Here is a 19,389-nt window from a genome sequence, read left to right as displayed (position 1 = left end):
AATAAAGTAGCTGCTCTGGAATGACGCTGGTCATACAGTAGAAACATACAGTAGCTGTATGAGTACATTTACTTTTTAAGAAACTAACACAGCCAGATGTTTACTGAGTCTAGCTGAGGGATGGATAAACTGTAGAGAGTCTGGGTGTATATGGTGTGCAGGCCTGGAGCCAATACAAACACGTCTCTGCCTCCTTGTACTGGTCAAACAAATTGCTTTTATCTTCGCTGCTTTTATTTGGGCTCACTGCTGCTGATTGGGCCTCGCAATCCCTGGTGGGATTGGTACACATGCGGATAGCCACACACAACACACACACACACAAACACACACACACATACACGCACACACACACAGACTGCATTTTATCTGTGTCTGTGTGCTACTGTTATGTGCGTGCATCTCTACCTTTTGTACTCATGTCTGTGTGTGTGTGCGTGCGTGCGTGTGTCTGTGTGCGTGTGTGTGTGTGTGTGCTTGTGTGTATGTGTTTGTGAAGCCCCAGAGAGTGAATCAGCAGGTCCTGATGCATGTGAGTGAGCTGGGGCTGCCCGCTGGCCTGCCTGCACGGAGGAAAAAAACTCCATCAATGATTAAACGCCTGTGGCCATGTTTCAGAAGCTGCCTGCAACCACAGACACGCCATTGCTGGCTAAGGGAAGGAGAGAGGGAGGGAGGGAGGGATGAGGACAGTGATAGAGAGAAAGGGAATAAAGAGGGGTGAGCTAATGAGCAAAAATAAAAGAGATATATGCCAGGTTGGGGGGAAAAATGAGAGGGCGAACAAAGAAAGATGGCTCTAGTCAGGTGGCTTTTTTTCTGCTTTTCTCTTCTTCCTAACCCCCTCGTATACCTTTACCACTCCCCCTGTCCCTCTATGTCTCCAAATCCTTACCTGCTTCATCCTCCCTCCTCCTCTTCTCTTTTTTACCTCCCTCCTTTACCTGACCCTCCTCTCCCTCCCTCCCACATTCCCTCCCTCCTCTGCTCTCCTCTTCCAATTACCAGGAGGAGTATGAGCAGAACCGCACACTTCACAGCTTTCAAGTGTTGGAGAGAGATCCTCCTGGGAATTATCCAGCAAGAGATGAATCCTCAAATGCTCCTCACCCCCTCCCCATCCCTCACCCCCACAACGCATACACCCCCCCCTCCCCCCCCAGCAGCTACCCTTCCCTATCCTTCCTCCCTCTCTGCTTTATAATACTTTTTCTCATTTCCTCCTCCATGCTGCTTCTTCGTTACCTTGTATTGTTATTTTGCACTCTGCAAGCTCCCTTTTTCTGATTGTACATTCTCACGTATTCAATTTATGAATTTTCCTATTTTCTTTAATGCTTTCAACGGGGCAGTTAAGTGACGCTTAAAAAAAATTGGGGGGTCAAGCCTAACATATGAGGAACTGTGGTTTTTCCGGAAACAAAAGACAGAAGAAAAAGGAAGAAGAACGGAAGGAAACAATGAAACTTGAAAAGCTTAACTATTTATACGTAAAATGTAATATATGATGAATCCTTGACAAATTATCACACAGATGTGATATATATTTTTGATTTGTGCACACGCATTATCCAAAATGTTTCCAACAATTTTCAAACCCAGAGAAATCTCAAATTTTATTCAAGGTAAGAACATGTTTAATTTTGGTCACACTTTAATTGCGTCATATCAGCTTTACCCGTCGCTTTGCAAATTTCTGCTTCAAGTTCAGGGGCAAATGATGAATGCAGAAGGGAAAACACAATGTTAGCCAGTTAGCCATGTCTGCAATTTCTTCCTTGTATTGGTGACTCGTAACTGTCGAATCTGAGGACAACAACTCCCAAGATCCCACGCTGCTTTACGACATCATCATAGAAGGTCTTCTGTTTTGATTCAGAGATGCAGCGGGACCAGGGTACGTTGCCTATTGTTTAAATTACTCTGCTCTGTAATAACTGTGCATGTCCAAAACATGAGCTTTTCACAAGCTTAGAAAATCACCAATGATAATTAAATGGGTATTAACTTTAAGATTTACAAAGTAGGATCATTTTTTTTCAACCCACAGACATGACATTCAGCTTGTCTGAATTTTTTTTTTAATAACCATAACATTTGGAGATGTGTGGATTTAAATGGATAGTGACAGCGATTAGCGCTGCAAAAGTATTCAAATTAAGCTTCTCATATTGAGCCCACAGTTGCCAATGTGGTTTTTAAAAGTCAGGAAAACTTGGACTGCACTGTGAAGTGATCTCAACTGTCTGAGAGAATATTTGCATCTTTAGAATAGTTTGTTTTCTCTAACCATTGCTGACCGGCATTAGAGGAACATTTCTTACAATGTGTTATGAAGAAAAGCAGCGAGAGGAGAAAAAAACCTATGATTGGGTGCAGGGTGCATGGTGTCTTTATCCTCACCCTGCATCTCCCCCATTTTCTTCCTCCAGCATCGCCCTGTCTCTTTCTCTACCCCACCAACCTCTGCTCTTCCTCCCCCCTTATACCCCCTCTCTCCTCCATCTCCCTCAAGACTCTGACCTGGAACCAAACCACAGCCCGACTCTGGCTGGTCGATAATCTCCTCCTCTGGCTAGCCACAGTGGAAGCCTCATCAACTTAGCGCTTCCATCAGAGGGGAATTACCACTGCCTCCTGCAAACACACACGCACACACACGCACACGCACACACACACACACACACACACACACACACACACACACACAGCTGTGTCTCCATGACATTAGAGGACATTACATTGACCTACATAGATTTCCTGGAGACTTACTCTAAACTTAACCATATCACGTAACCTGAACCCAAACCAATACCTAACCTAATCCTAACCCTAACCCTAAACCTAACCTTGACCTAAACCTAACCTTGACAGAAACCTAACCTTAACCTAAACCTTACCTGAAAACATATCTTATAAAATGTAATGATTTCGTTCTCGACAACATGAGATAGAACTGGACCACACACACACACTAACATGTCAATCAAATGCCCCTACCTGTTGACTTGTCTCTTTATCTCCCTTCTCCTGTGTCTCTCTGTCTGGTCTTTGATTGGTTGTATATTGCTCCAAATTATTTTAAATGCTTCTTTTTTACTTCTGTTATATGCAGTTCTGTTGTTTGTTTCGATAAAGGTAAGCCATTCAGTCAGTGAACAAAAAAAAAAGTTGCCATGGTTACGGATATCACAAAATGCGAAACTTGGTTAATCAAGGCTGTGGTGTCCCGGAAGGTTGAGTGTGAATATTTTCACTTTCAATGTTACTGTTATGGGAGGCAGCACACAGTCCAGTGCAGCAGGTGTAGACGAAGGAGCGAGAATGAGGAGGAGAAACGAAGGTGGAGGAAAAATGAGGAGGCGCGGTGAAACAGATTGGGCAAGTGGGGAAAGAACGGGTGAAAAACAGAGGGAGAAGAGGAGCGGAGGAAGATGGAGGCACAAAGGGGAGAGAAGGAAAGGAGGTGAAAAAAAGTGGCTCTCGTTGTATCGGAGCAGCGGTGTGTGAAAACACACACTCTGCACTCCTGTCGCCTCACTGCTTAATGAGGAGAGCCTCTCAGGAGCAGCACAAAAACACACGATTACAATGAGAGCATGTACACACACACACACACACACAGATGAAACAAAACCACACACGTACAGTAAAGTCCATCTGTGCTCACAAACACAGAACTCAAACACACCCAAAACACACAACTACAATATAGTACACACACACACACACACACACACTTAAAGATTTACAACCAATCCTTTGCATAATAACTTTTGCTGTCCAAATCCAGTCCCATCCCCCAACTGCTCTCTTTTACTGTGATGAAGGAAAATCCTTGTAACTCTGGTTCAGCCACACACACAATCACACACACAAACACGCACACAGAATTACATACAGCACAATGCAAATGTTGCACATATTCTAAACGAAATGGTCACAAATCCCAAATTCTCAAGGAGACATCTCCAGGTTTTTTTATGCAGACACAGAGGCAGAGATGCAGTCAGATGGAAACCGTCAGTCACAGATGAAAAGTCACTGCCACCAATTCTCTCTCCCTTTGGATCTTCCTCCACTCACTCTTTCTCCTATCCTCTTCCTCTTTGCACTTTCATGCATTCTCATTATTGCTGCTGCTCTCTCTGCCTCTGATTCGATCTCTTCTCTGCGCATCATTGTGCTTCATTTTTTTCTTTTGCTTCCCCTTTCCTTATTTCGGTCGATCTATTTTTTTCCCCCTTTACTCTCAAAGAGAGGAAATTGGAGCTCTTTCCTGCAATCCATCTGTTGTCACTCTAATGCCTGCACCAGTGCCATGCTTTCTTCTCCCTGTTTTTTCCTCGTTTCTGCTCGTGAATCCACCGAACCTACCCCACCCATCACCCTTATACACACACACACAAGTACTACTTTCACTCATGTCCAGTCAGCAGGTTGCGTAACTCCTAGTGCATTGTGGGTCTGGATGCATGCATTTGTGTGAATGTGTGCAACGTGAGCTTGTGTGCAGGGATGACATTGCAAAGGAGAGAGGACAGAGGGAGTTTTGGTGCATAATAAAACTTGATCTATGGCTGCTATGTAATCACACTGACCCACAGAAACAGACACACAAACACACACGCACACACAATCCATCAGGCTCTGCAGCCTGCAGATATGTGCACATTTAGCCAGTATACACACATGTTAATAAGACTCACACATTCAAACACACGCACACACACAAATGCACAAACACAAAAACTCCCCATAAATCATGTATGTAAAGAAATCACACATAGACACAAACACACACACACACACACCGTATACCCTAATTTTTGTGGTGTGTAGATATATACACACTTAAAAAGAGCCACTTAGCCCGGCTCGTGTCTCTGTCGATGAAGAGTTAAAATGCAAATTATTAATCCTATTTTGTTCCAGGGAGAGAGCCGGCTGGGAATGTGACTGTGAAATCCTGTTTGAATTGTGCCCAACCACACATGGTCCACTATACTGTCTGTCAGCGCCGCACTGTCATGTAGAAATGTCAAATGATCAATGATCAAGAAAGAGGAAAGAAAAAAAACATTTGTTTGTTTGTTTTCCTGGTATTTTTTTTCACTGAGATGTGGAGTTGGAGTTTCTGTAGGAGGTGCTTTGTGAGTTCAGTCATGGTAGCTATCACTGCTTGTGCTAACTACCAATTAGAATTTTATTCTAAACAAACCAGACTTGTGAAAGGCATCATTTGGGTGCAGGAGGAGGTTTTCCTGGAATAGCACAGCAAGATCAGTATGTGCAAAATGTTAATTCACCACTGCATTATGTGAATCAACATTTGGGTTTTCATATCATTGTGGAATGTAAAAACTGTTGCTGAGTTGTATTGCCTCTTGTTCTTGTTACTGTGAGATTTCAGAAACAGAAAGAAAACCAGACTACAGGAGATGGATAGAGGGTGAGGATGGATGTCGGGCTGGGGGTGGCGGGGAGGGTTGTGGTAGTTAGGGTTGGGGGGGCTTATCCAAACATGGCCAACACAGCCGAGGAACCACAAAACAACCAGCCAGCGAGCCACAGCACCACATCTTAAGACAGAATACCAAATGAAGCAGACTCCAATATTACCCTGCCTTCACCATCCCAACTGTCTGGGGGAATCTATATGATGAATCATGAAGAGATTTTTTTTTTCTCAGTCTGTACAACTCTCTGCTTCTCGCTCGGCTTCTCTCTTTGTCTGTTTTCTCTCTCTCCTCCCATTCTTTATGTTATTTTTAATGAACTCCTCTGTGCCCCCTCCGCTCCTTCTACACTTCAACTTCTTCCATTCTTCTTCTTCCTTCCCTCTCCTCTCTTCCTCCCTCCCCTTTTCTGTTCTCACCACACCTCTCCTCCCTCTCTCTCTCCTTCCCCTACCATCTCTCTCTCTCTCTTTCTCTCTCTCTCTTTCTCTCTCCCTCTCTCTTTTCAATGTACATAACAGTCTTTAGGAGGGAGCCCTGGCGGTAACTATGGCAACCGGATTGCTAGGCAACAGCCGTTTCTCCCTTCCTTTCCTGTGCCGTGCAGCAGCAGCCAAGAGTCAGCCAATCAAAAGCTGGGGAGAAATGCCGGTGTGCGTGAAAAGTTCAGAACACATCCAGAAAGCATGGCGTGCTCTTTATCTCCACAACCGCCGATGTTCTAACATGTAGAGATATGACATGTTCAGCAGATCACAAAATCTACACGCGAGAGGAAGGAGGAAGCAAAAACCCATTGAATCGTCGAAGAAAATTTAGATGAACGGGTGACTTCATTGTTAAACATTCACACAATAATCAAATAATAAAATATACAAGTTTACTTTCTAGCTCACGATGGACAAAATGTACTGACAAAGAGTAACACACCTGTATCTGCCCAGTGATTCTTCTATTAATCTAACAGCTAAAGTAAGAGGTAGAATCTTAACACACTTCCAAATCATCTTTGCTGAATAATTCAGAATAAGGAGGACGGGGTGTAAAGAGAAGCAGTGGTGCACATGTTGAGTGAAAACAGGCCGGGGAGCGGCCACTTCAGGTCGGTCAGCTTTGCTTCACATCGATGTTGGTTGAACAAAATTTCTTTCAATGACAGCGGGGAGGAAGACGAGAGGCCATTTTGAGACACAAGGCAACAAAAAAAAACACTGGAGAGCAAAAAAAACACCACAACAACTAACAATGGTGGATCGGAACAGAGAGATGCTGACCTTCAAAGAGCTCAATTACATGACACACACACACACACACACACACAAAGTTGGGCATGATTGCCCATATAGCACATTCACACAACTCAGTGGCAGACACACACACACGCAAGCACTTCTTACAGTGTGTGTCAATGTGTGTGTGCGTTGTGTGCATTTTCAGACACACACACTCAGAGCGTCCCTGCTGCTCCACACTGTAGGACCGTCTGTCCGTCCAGATAAAGTGGCCTCTGAATCTCAGTTCTGATTTGAGAAGGGGGATTTAATGACAACTATCCCCCCGCCCTCTCTCTACCTCCCCCTTCCGCCTCCCCTCCCTCTCTCTCTCTCTGTCTTTCTATTATTTCTCTCATTCAGTTGTCATGTCCTTCGTGCAATCTATTTATCTCATTTCTGCTATTTCACTATTTCGCTCTCTCCCTCTTTCTTCCACTTCCCTCCTTCTTTCTCTTTCTCTCTCTCTGCTCTTACCCAACAAAACCAATTTTCAGGTGGACACAGCAGGGCTGACCTCCAAAGTAAACATCCCCCTTATTCATCCACTTCTCCTCAGCCTCCTCCTCCTCTTCTTCTCCCCCCCCCCCCCCCCCCCACCCCCTCCCACCTCACATCAATGCCAAAAGAGAACCCCCCACACCTCTATCCTAGCACCTACTCCTTCTCTACCTCCAATGTTCTTCTTCTCCTGTTCAGAAGAAAGAAGTAAAAGAGAGTAAAAAAAACAACAACACTGAATGTGGTGCAGTCATGAATTTTAATGGAGCTGATCGCTTTGAGTCAACAGTATATCGGCTGGGATCCAAATATACAGGGAGGTTTAATAGTGGTGGCTGGTTTTGGCGATGTTGCTCAGGGGGAGAGACACAAAACAGTGAAATGAATTAAAACAAAATCCAAAGCTGGATGATGGATGAAGCAAAAGAAGACGGAGGAGAAGGGAAAAGGGGGAGGCAGAGCATGAGGGGAGAGGAGGGTTAAGTGAGGATGCAGAGGAAACGCAGAAGAGGAAGATGGACAGAGAGAAAGAGAGGGAAGGAAAATCTCATCTCCTGGTGGAATAATCTGGCATTTATCACACTGATGGAAAAACAGGGAGTGAGAATGGAATTGGATGAGGTTCAGAAAAGAGAGAGTTTTATAGTTTTTGTGCAAACTTTCAGCTTCCACTTGTACCGTGGATGCTGCATTCATACTATAGCGTCTAGACAGCTCTTTCTGAGCAAGAGTATAGCATAAATTATGCATGCAGGGTTGCTCTCATTTGGGGGAGCCATATTAATAATATTACATATGTGGCAATATACCAAAGGCTGGAGGAGTCTCCTTCATGACACTCAGCAGATTGGGGGAAAGTTATAATGGCATGGCGCATGTACATACACACAAATGTAATCACAATTGCATGCATGTACGCACTCACAGAGCCTTGCAAATGCATGTGCATGCGGGGATACACACACACACACACACACACACACAAGGGCTAAGCTTCTTTTTCATTTCAGCAGAGAAGATTGCATTTTCTGAGGCTGTGTGTGTGTGTGTGTGTGTGTGTGTGTGTGTGTGTGTGTGTGTGTGTGTGTGTGTGATTACTGACTGTTTGGGAGGGAGTGATGGGGGATATTAAACGATTCAAATGCTGTCTCCCTTGCTCTCCTCCACTGGAAAGACCTAAGACTGCAGCATGGCCACACACACACACGCACACACACACAGGCACAGGCACACACACACACACACACACACACACACACACACACACACACACACACACACACACACACACACACACACACACACACGCTTACAGACTGGGCCAGTCTTTTCTGTCAGACAGGCCAATTTAAAAACGCACGCTGCCAATTAAATGAGAGGCAGCATAGTTTCAGTGTGGACATTGTTGTAGTGCAGCATACACGGATAATGTGGACACGTGTGTTTTTGTGTGTATTTATCTACGTTCTATTCTGAGCAAGTGGCTTGTTTTAAGAATGGGACGAACAAAGAAAGTGGATGAATTATCTGCGTTCCATTTTTCCAATGTCCACAGCTATTTTTTGTTTTTTTTGTGAACAACTATAGCCATTTTATTGACAATTACTTCCAAACAAAAACACAATCTCCCACAGGATAAACACACACGATAAGAAGAGTTTACAAAGAAACAAAAGACGCAGACAAAAGACAACGTTGGACAAAAACCACACGCTGATAGAAAACTGGCCCTGGGGGGTGGAAATGAGTAGCTACAAGACAACAAGCTGTTTAGTTATTGTGGATATGCTGCATCTGAGGGGAGCAGAGGTTTGAGGTCTGAGTCATGACCAGCTCATAGAAACCTAAATATTTGCTTTACTTACTATTCACTCTTATTTCTCTCTCATGGTCCCCATTAGCAGATCCTTTGTCGCACTGTAATAACCGCAGTCTTAGGATGCATACAACCCGCAGCACTATATATTCTGCCATTCAGTGCGTTTTTTACAGCCCAAGTGATATTTGGAGCTTGCTCTCCAGGTATTGCACTCGGCCTCTTTGCAGCATCACAGACTCTGCCAATATTCAGTAACTGTCAGATTTACTTCCCGTGATCTGATTAAATACAAGCAATGTCCCAGAAGGAATAATGTGGCATGAGGTGAAATCCAGACTGACATTCAATGTACATTAAGTAATAACATTTATAATGGCCACATTCCATCAAATTGCGACATGCAGTGCCAAGACCTGGGTTCCACTTCCCAAAAGCTTTTCAAGGCTATAGGACGATCTCAGCACACAGATTTACAACTGGCCAAAGAGCATCTGAGCCTTAAGATGCTTTCAGGAAACAGAGTCATGGGTATTATACAATGGACTTTTGAAACACATTATGAAACAAAGCCATCACTAATGTATGTAACCTGCATTATTTCATCCATCAATCCACAATCTATTCTTATTATCCTTGGAATGTTGTGGAGAGCTGTATCTGATATAGCTGACATTAGGCAGAAGGCACACTACATCCTAGGTCGCCAGCTTATCACGGGGCCACTAAAACGGCCGAACAAGGAATCGAACCGATGCGACCTTCTTGCAGTTAGGCAACAGTGCTAACCCACACATCTGTAATGGGGTGAATTTGCAGACTGTACTCTTCCCTTTGATGACACTGTTCGATAATCGTCAGCCTCATTGGCAGAATTGAAGGATTTTTATAATTCAGAAAACCCTGACTTACATTCAATAACAACGTTATAGGACGCACTACACTCTGCATTGGAACTGAACATTGACACCATTGTCATGATTCCAGAAAAATGGGCTGAGGTCATCTGAATGTGATAAACTGATGAAGAACCTTCTGCAACAACAGGGATCCTCAACATTAATGATTTAACATTGTGAAATAAAATGTTTGATATCTCAGGTCACTTAGAAAAAAATTAAGAGTCTGTACTTAGGAAGGCTACAGCAGTGCTTTTAGCTCGAAGCTGTTAATGCTAACATTGTACTTATGTTAGAATGGAGTAGGCTACAGCACAAATTACCATTTCAATCTGATGGTGGAGATAGAGGAAGAGGAAGAAGAATATCAGGGCATCACCAAAGTTACAATAGTTCAGCCAGGGAACATGAGTGATTGCACCAAGTTGCACTGTAATACATCAAATAGCTGTCGAGACATTTCAGGATCAACAAAGTGTTAGACAACTGACCAACAAACCAACGCTGCTGTTCACAAAACCACAAGCATGGTTGAAAATACTGAAGTATTAATATAAATATATGATAAACCACTTCACAACAAAAACATCTGTTCCTTTGCCCTCCTGCATTTACATACATTCCTACACAGTCTGGCACAAAGTGCTGGAGGCATTAGCAAGCAATACCATGGGTCTTAATTATAACTTAATGATATTCTGGAGCAGCACATTAATGGAAACTCATTAAGCTGTTGATAGCTGCAGCAATACTGCGTGCTTTAAACTGAAAGGTACATTGAAAGGTACAAATATAGAGTGGGCTGGAAATTTCCCAGAGTGTATGACTGGTGTTTGCCCACTGATTTAGCTACTGAGCTGATGAGTGTCCATTGAAGAGTTCTCACTGAGCTCGTGTGTCTATGCAGGAGCTGTTAAATCTGTTAAGGTTGTGTAAACTGATGGAAACACTGACAACACTTTATACTCTCAGAATAAGATTAACATAGATTATTCTGCACTGATATTAAGTCAATGCTTTATTTCACGTTATTTCTGCTCGCCCATGGCCCCTTGTCCTATTACTACATGTAAGTAAGACAAGATAAGATATACTTCTAAATACTGTATATTCATATATAGACTGTTAAACGTATACAGTTTTAATATGAGTATGGAAATATGTTTAAAGATAATGCGTTGTATTCATAAATGAGTATTATTTCACAGTAGTATATTAAATAGTATTATATTATAAATGTACATATAGTTGTGATGTACAGTATGTATATTAATGTATGTATATGTATGTACATCTATACTAATTCCACGAATGTTTATATATATATATTTATATATAGTGAAAGAGAGAGGGATCCTTTCATATTAAAGATAATTTTCTTATGTCATTTACAAAAATTTAAATAAACCTGAATTTAATTAATTTGGTTTCAGTTTCCTTTTATTCCTCTTTTTAGTCTTTTGAAGTCAGATCTTTTAAACGTTACTCAAACATCAATAACATCATTGAATCAAATCTCCATCCATCACTGAAATGTCAGTTCACCATAGCGTCTGACCTTTGTTTCACGCAGGTCAAGAAGTGGGCTAAGAAGCCAAGTCGAAGGATTTTTATAAACCACAAACACAGCTTAACACAGCCTCACTGCCTCTGTCTGAGTCTGTTGGAACTGTAGAAATCTGCTAAACCCAGTTCTCCACTGGGAGAAATCTTATCTTTCATCCACTCAAGAGGAAAGTTTGGATTCAGCTCAGTCAGCACAGTAACTATCTATAACACTGCAGGAGGAACTCTGGGACGATCAATAGTTCTTGATAATATTCTGATTATGAAAGCTCATACTGCTAACCCTGCTATATGTTCATCCTGTCGTGAGGTCTCAGAAGCAGCTCTTCCTGCCAAACAATATCGTCAGCATGAGGTGAATAATGATGGACAACAAGACGACTGTGAGAAAGTTTAATATTCAGGCAGCAGACTCACGCTTGTGGTTGTTCTTGCGCTGGAAGGGTAGTGTGTGTCGCTCTGAGTCTTCCTCCCCCTCCTCATCTGCCAGGTGGGTGTGAGTATAATGGTAACTCAGCCCTGGGCGGTTCTTATAGCGCTTTCCACAAACTGGAACACACACACACACACACATTCAGTCTATTAAGTCTATTATAAAGTATCTAGGTTTTCTGTACAAGTAAGTTATGCATACAAACATAAAGACAAATGTGAATAAAGACGTAACGATGCACTCACTGTCACAGACGTAAGGCTTGTCTCTGTCTTCAATGGCAGGCAGCTCTTGTCTCTTTCTCATGCCCCCGACGCCGTAGGCCTGGAGCAAACACACACACACACACACAGAAAATACATGGCTAAAGTTTCAGCTTCTTGAATTGTCACAGAAGTCCTGTATTCACACACACACACAAAATGAAACTAGCGTAACAGCACACTCTTGATTTGTGTGTTCAAGTGTCTACAAACCCATATTCACACGATCACGCACACACACTTACACACACACAAGTTTGCATGCTAATCATCTGCTCTCAGTGTAAAGCTGCACTTCCAGCAGGAGGGGGCTGATGACACCAAGCAGGGGAGCAACAGCTCCAATTAGCAACCCTGGTGTCTGCGTGTGAGCATGTGTTTGTGTGAGTGTGTGTGTGTACACGTGTGTGATACTTTTCAGAATACATTGTTAACACTTGATTATCTTCACATACGATGGAGCGAGTCTGATTTAATCAAAGTTGCAGAAATTTTAAAAAATAAAATAAAATGTTGTCCCAGCACGAGCGGAATCTCAATTTCTGGATCACTTTGTATCTATTTTTCGTAATGACTGTTGGTGTGTAGACTGTATTCATCTTGTAAAAAGTGAAACGTTCACACACGCATGCAAAGGTTGTGCTCAAGTATAGTGCATCAGAATATCTTGTAGGCTTATTCAAGAAACCTTCACCTCAGGCCCACCACACTTGGACTTTGAGCTCAATCTCGATCATTTCTGCAGACTTTGAATCTTCCTTGGCTTCACTCCTCTATACTGACAGCCAAACTTTTTCTTTCTTGGCTTAATTAAAGAGAGATGGAGTATGAAATGTCACTGCTGTGTTTTACCCGTGCTTTGGTGCGGTTCTTGCGCTTCGGAACGTCCTCCTCCATCTCATCCACCTCCAGCTCGTGAGGGAAATCCCCGACAAGCAGCTTCTGTGGGGGCGAAATATAGGAGAGAGAGGTACAGGGTAGACTGTGAGACTTCTCTTTTCTTTTTTTTCAGCCATCTCAGCCTTTCCTTCCATTTGTTCCATATGACCCGTGGGTGGTCATTAAATTGTACATCTTACTGTTGATTTTGAGGTTGTTTGCTTAATCATAGTGCAGGAAACAACTGTAAGAGCAGAACCATTAACACTAAATATAGCCAAGTGTGTCACTGTTCTTAACTGAAGGGGCTCAAAATGCATCTTAGTATTCCAAGCGAGGAGACTCCGTAGATGCACATTAACAAGTCAACTGGTGGCCTATGCCTGCTTCTTTTAAAACCCTCAACTCCAGTTTATAATACTTGAAAAGTCTAAGTAATGACATCCGTGACGTGCTGCAGGTTAGTGGGCCTCACACATATGGATGCTTGGATCTTCAGTTGGGTTCCGACCCAACCCTTTGCTGTGTGTCTTCCCCCATTCTCTATACTCAATGTCTACTAGTCTAGAGGAGAGATGTACAGAGCCCCCAAAGTCCTGAAAGGTTGTTCATCTTGTGTGCACATGATAAATATGCCCATGATATGAAATGATTCCTGTCGAGGACAATCGCATCATCTGGGTCAGTTTTATTATTTTCAAACTTAAGTCAGCTCCATTCTTCGCCACTGAAGACATTATATAAAGCTGCCTTCATGGGCTGCGTACTACTCTCCACTGAACTCCAAGTGTAAAATCAAAGCTCCTTTAAAAGATGAGAGTTTATCCTTTTTTTATGCCTTATAGGAAAACAACAGCTTTGTGTTACAAGACTTTAATCTGATTGTGTTAAAAAAGGGATCGCTGTAAGGTGTTGACGTAAAGCCCTGAGTGAGCCTTGAGACCATGGATTAGAGGAACTGAACACTACTTCAGCTTTCAAAAAGCTGTGACGGCCATTCACTCAATTGCTGATTGATTAGCTGTCGTTCTGAGTTCAAGAGTTCAAGAGCAACGCCCTCTAGCTGATGAAATACAGAGTCAGGTGGACTTTAAGTTTGTGCTCAGTGGTGCCACATACCGAAAAATGACCCATGACAAAGAGCTAAGAGGTGGCTCCACTTCCCTCAAATGTCCCTTATTCAGAAAAATGTGTCTACTCATATACATAAATGGATTCCCAAGACTGACTGCAGTGCAATCACACACATTTACAAGTACACACAAAAATGCGCACACACACATATGCACACATTCTGAGCCAGGAGGGATGTCACCAACAAAACACGATCCAAGAGACAAAGGCGGAGACAGACAGAGGAACACAAACACAGAGGGTAATACAGACAGATAAAAAGAGGAAGACAGGCTGACATAAGAGGAAAACAACAAGAACAAGACACAGAGAATAACAAACAACTGAAGAGAGAAATGAGAGGGGGAGGGAGAACAATGAATTCTCACCTGACACTCGCTCATTGGCTCTTCTTCCTTGGTTTCTACCTTCTTGTCCAGGGTTTCCCCGGCGAGAAGCGACTCCAGCACAGGCCCATCCGGGATGCCCCCCTCCTTCTTTAGCGAAGCCTCGTAATCTGAGGGATGACACAATTACAATCAGAAAGCAGCAGAGACCTCACAGTCATGCTGACATGCTCATTTGAGCTAACGCTGCCCTGAGGAAACTAAACTTGGCTGGTTTCGTACGGATGTGGTTTCGGGAAAGTGTCCACATTTTCTTTACAGATGTTTTCTCTTCATGTGAGCCACCTGCTACACATAATATGAGTTTAACATACAATTTGGTTTGATAAAGGTTTTTGTGAGGGGAAAGCATCTGCACATACATATAAATAAAATAATAAAATAAATATAATAAAGAAATTTCGTCGTTTGACCCCTTGAATTTTTAATAACAAGGCACATTTTAATCCTCACTGATCTCCTGATGGGCCAGAAATAACAAATTAAAGTTTTCCAAAACATGGTAATGAAATAATATTGTTTCAGCTACACAAGCTGATGCAGAGTCGTGTATGCAATAATATTAGATAATGTGGAATAAACATGAATTTTTAAAATCCAAGCTACTCAAGGGGAAATAAAAGAAGCATGCCAGGAGCCTGTTTGTGTACTATAGGCCTATTAGCATTTTAATATGCTTAACTAAACATGCCAACCATAAAGCAGCAATATGTGTAATCAAGTCTGTAATATTTAATGTTATGATTGTATAAAATATGTGTACATTACCCGACACGGCCAGGCTTCCATAGGCAAAACGTGCAAAACGTTTCTGAACCACTACTCCTATTTTTGGAGACCCTCCTCAAAAAGGTGCTTCTCCTCTTTTTGCTGTTGTACTTTATGGGAGGGGTATGTGACGTTCTGTGGTACAAATTTCCTTATTTAAGCCTCTAACATATTTGTGTTGTTTAATTTGTGTTTTGGCTCTTTCTGTTGGGTATGTCTTCCGTGTTTTAAGGTACTTTAGGATTTTTGCTGTTGTGCTCCATGTGAGAGGGGCTTTATGTTCACATCTGACAGTATGATTTTGGAATTTGGCTAATATAGTCAGGATAAACGGAGATCACCTCCAAACAATATTTCATGATCTGGCCCTTCTCACATCAGAAAGCACACAATGCTAGATTCCACTGGTTATACTTAATTGTTGTTTTAACAACCCTGTGGAATTTCTGAGGACTAGCCTTGAGCGAGAAGAGAACCAAATAAAGCATAAACCAACAAATTAAAGGGAAAAGTGGCATGTTAAGAGGTAAATGGGCAGCATTTATTTACGACTGGGAATTAGGAATATGTACCCAAAGTGACAGATTCCACAGTGCTGTTGATGCTAAAGAGCTGGCCCAGTTACTCCTTACCAATTTTGAACTCGATGGGTACGAGCCGTGGGTCCTCCAAGATGTTTAGCCGTCTCTTCTTGCGCCAGCAGCGAGCAGGATATGTGTACAACTGACCTGGTGCATGGCCTGAAACACAGAGGAATACACAGCTTGACAGAGAAACAAACATGACTCAGAAGACAGAAAACAGATTAGTAGAAAATAAAGTTTAAACTCTGACATGTTCAAAAATGTTTCAGACTATTTGACATTATGTTTTTCATTTATTTTTTTTTTTTTTCAATATTATATTTGGACATAAAAGTATTAATGTATGGCCTATGATATATATACTGTAGATATATATGCTGTAGTGTCCATGAAGGGGAGGTTTCATGGGTTTCTGGTTTTGATATCAACTCTATTTTCTTGCAAAGTGCTATATGAATAAAATTATATTATTATCATTATTATTTTAAAAATCTGATACTCTTCAAGCTATTTTATTTACTCTGGTGTTAGTAGAGTTACAACTCTAGCATAGCCAATAGTATACATGGTTGTCTGAGGTACTGCACATCAGAGAACAGATCAAAATGTGTTATTATTAATGCAGTTTATAAATACTTCATAAACTACCTACTTTTGTGGCTTTGGAAAACTTTATCTCAAGGTTGTGTCTAATGAATAGTTAGCTATTAAAAACACTACTGACAGAAACCAAATAGGAATTAACTTTACTTCTTAAGCACCTGCAGAATGTTAATTAATGAAGTCAATTAGCAAAATTGATTCTGTTACTTTATGCAAATCAAGAACTAAAAACTAACTAACAAACAAAAGAGTTTAACTGGCAGACACCAAAGGCTACAAACTCAGTGAACCAACATACACACATACACGTACAAGATACACTCACACACACACACTCACACTCACACACACACACACACACACACACACACACACACACACAAACACACACACACACACACACACACACACACACACACACACACACACACACACACACACACACACACACACACACACACACAGACACAGACACAGACACACACATAAAGAGCATTCTCTCTGGAATAGCTGGTGCCAGCAGCATATCATTGCCTACAGGGGTGTCTGATTCACTGCCAAAATACACTGATGTTACAGAGAAAGAAAAAGTGATGAGAAAACGCCCTTTAGGGAAAGAAGGAAAAAAAGTTGAGGTGTGAAAGGTAGGAGGCCTGGAAACGAGGGGGAGGAAATAAGGGAGTAAGGTAAGACAGACAGAAACAAGCAGAGCAGAGGAAGGCAGGAAGCTACGGGACAAATGACTGAGGAGAATAATTTGTGTCGCACAACAGCTGGCACAACACAACAAACACACACACACACACACACACACACACACACACCAACAAAGAAGCGTGCTCTGGAGGACTCCTCCTGCTTCAGCCAGACACTTAATTCTGCCCAGGTACTGAACACACAAACACACACAGAGAGACACACACCCGGTCCACGGTGGTTCTTCTCCATCCAGATGTAACAGTTGCTCTGGGCCACGCCGGTCTGGGAGTCCAGGAAGGGGAGACGCATGGAGCGCTCGGCACACAGACGGGCATTGTAGCTGCGGCAGTGTTCAATGGCCTCCTTATAAAACTCCTCACCAAGACTGAGGGAGGAGAGAGGAGGAAAGAGGGGAAGAGGATGTGTAAGAATGGAAAGAGTGAAGAAGGGGTGTGGGGGTCAAAGGTGAAGGAGAAGCAGGGAATACAGTTCAATGTCAGCAAGGGAAACAAGATGTGTGTGTCTGTGTGTGTCTGTGTGTGTGTGTGTGTGTCTGTGTGTGTGCATGTCTGTGGGTGTGTATGTGTGTTTCAGTGTATGTGTTTGTGTGTATCAAGGTGCACACACATCTTAGTGCATGTCATGGGCAGTTATTGTGTGGGTGGTTAAGTGTGTGTTCATGTATTGAAAAGCCATACACATACACAGCCCTATCAACCTGGGTCATGGCAGATAAGCTGGTAACCACACACACACACACACACACACACACACACACACACGCCAACTATATGCAATCTATTTTCCCACCTGTCCAAGTGTGAGCTTGATTAACATTCAGTGTTATATTCTTCTCTTTGTTCCTCCCCCCTCCTTCCTTTCACTCCCTTCACCCTCTCTCCCATCCCTCACCCTCCTTCTTACCTGTTCTTGATGACTGCACCTCCAGATTGCCTGTAGGGAGAAGAAGAAGAAGAAGAAGAAGAAGAAAAATCCAATAGACATGTGGTGAGTCACTCCTCACCCCACCCAACTTTCGTTTGGCTTCATGGTCCTTTACATCTTTCCTTCGTTCTCTCGTGTCTTCACTTTTCTCTGAATCAGCTCCCTTTTCAGTTTTGTTTTTTTTTTCCTGGCACGTTTACCGTTCACACTTCTTTTTGAAATGTTCATCGCTCTTCCCTCTTCTGTCTCTTCTCTCTTTGTCTATTTCCTGTTAATCACTCCTCTCTAGTGTCTTCCTGCTGAGTGCAGACATCAAGGTCACTTTGCTATACAGGGCACACTAAACTACAGCTACAGCACACACACACACACACACACACACACACACAGCAGAGCAGAGCCAACAGCAACCTCTGAAGAAAGTAAGTGCAGTTTCAGTGCGATGATAAAAAGTGTGACTGATTAAATGAATGATTCATTTTGCAGCAATTCTCAGTGTAGATGCGTAGTTTTCATCAAACTGGCTTGAAATTATACACTATCTTAATGCATTATTGCTTCAAATGCTGAATGAGTACTCCATCAACACTGCGCTCATATCACACCTTCAGACCAACTACTGATAGTTTGAAACAAAGCATCAAAATCAAAGTTGCACAGCCAGAGACATCACCTTTTTTAATTAACACGTTCTTTGTCAAAAAGTGAGACATAATTACCCACAATTCAACATGAAAGCTAACAGTTCAGTCAGAGACATGTTAGTCTGAAAGAAACCAACGTAAGACATGAGACTCAAGCAGAGATGAGGGATGAGGAGCAGTATACAGAGGTATGGTTAACTCACTCCTTTTAAATTCCACACTCAGACTTTTATCCCTTTCTAACTTGCATCCTTCAGTCTGAAATAGGACGGGGCAATGAAACGATATATAATTATGGCAAAAGAATTTGCTTTAATAGAAATACATGAGAACTCTGATGTATAGCAATATAATTCTTGTGTAAGCACAGTGAGGAGCTATACCACAGTTTGATTAATCTCAGATTTGCCAAATGTTCTGGTGTTTGCCGAGTGTATATCATCCCCTCCTCATAAAGTTTAAAATCACAACCTTCACTCAGGAGCAAAAATCAGTCGTTAAACTTAACAGAAATAAAAATGTGACATTTATCTTGATTA

The 19,389-nt window shown here is 42.3% G+C and overlaps 1 protein-coding gene across 5 annotated transcripts in view; it reads right to left on the bottom strand.

Annotated features, from left to right (window-relative positions):
- Positions 1 to 19,389, bottom strand: part of dpf1 (double PHD fingers 1) — a 41,309-nt gene that overhangs the window by 10,724 nt on the left and 11,196 nt on the right. For 3 of the 5 annotated variants that reach the window (XR_011244488.1, XM_069534059.1, XM_069534062.1), the window contains exons 2-8: positions 18,186 to 18,215; positions 17,486 to 17,646; positions 16,008 to 16,115; positions 14,590 to 14,717; positions 13,061 to 13,150; positions 12,191 to 12,269; positions 11,930 to 12,061 (exon numbers count right to left, since the gene is read on the bottom strand). Coding sequence is in view for 4 of the 5 variants with exons in the window: in XM_069534059.1 (XP_069390160.1) it covers positions 11,930 to 12,061; positions 12,191 to 12,269; positions 13,061 to 13,150; positions 14,590 to 14,717; positions 16,008 to 16,115; positions 17,486 to 17,646; positions 18,186 to 18,215 (728 nt within the window). In the remaining variant the exon portion in view is untranslated. The remainder of the gene's footprint in view (positions 1 to 11,929; positions 12,062 to 12,190; positions 12,270 to 13,060; positions 13,151 to 14,589; positions 14,718 to 16,007; positions 16,116 to 17,485; positions 17,647 to 18,185; positions 18,216 to 19,389) is intronic. The other 2 variants (XM_069534061.1, XM_069534060.1) reach the window with 2 other exon arrangements.

This window comes from Paralichthys olivaceus, chromosome 11 (genome assembly GCF_024713975.1).
Source record: "Paralichthys olivaceus isolate ysfri-2021 chromosome 11, ASM2471397v2, whole genome shotgun sequence".
In the NCBI taxonomy this organism is placed as follows: Eukaryota; Metazoa; Chordata; class Actinopteri; order Pleuronectiformes; family Paralichthyidae; genus Paralichthys; species Paralichthys olivaceus.
Note: the sequence above shows the minus strand (reverse complement) of the source record. Positions and strands in the feature narration are given on the sequence as shown.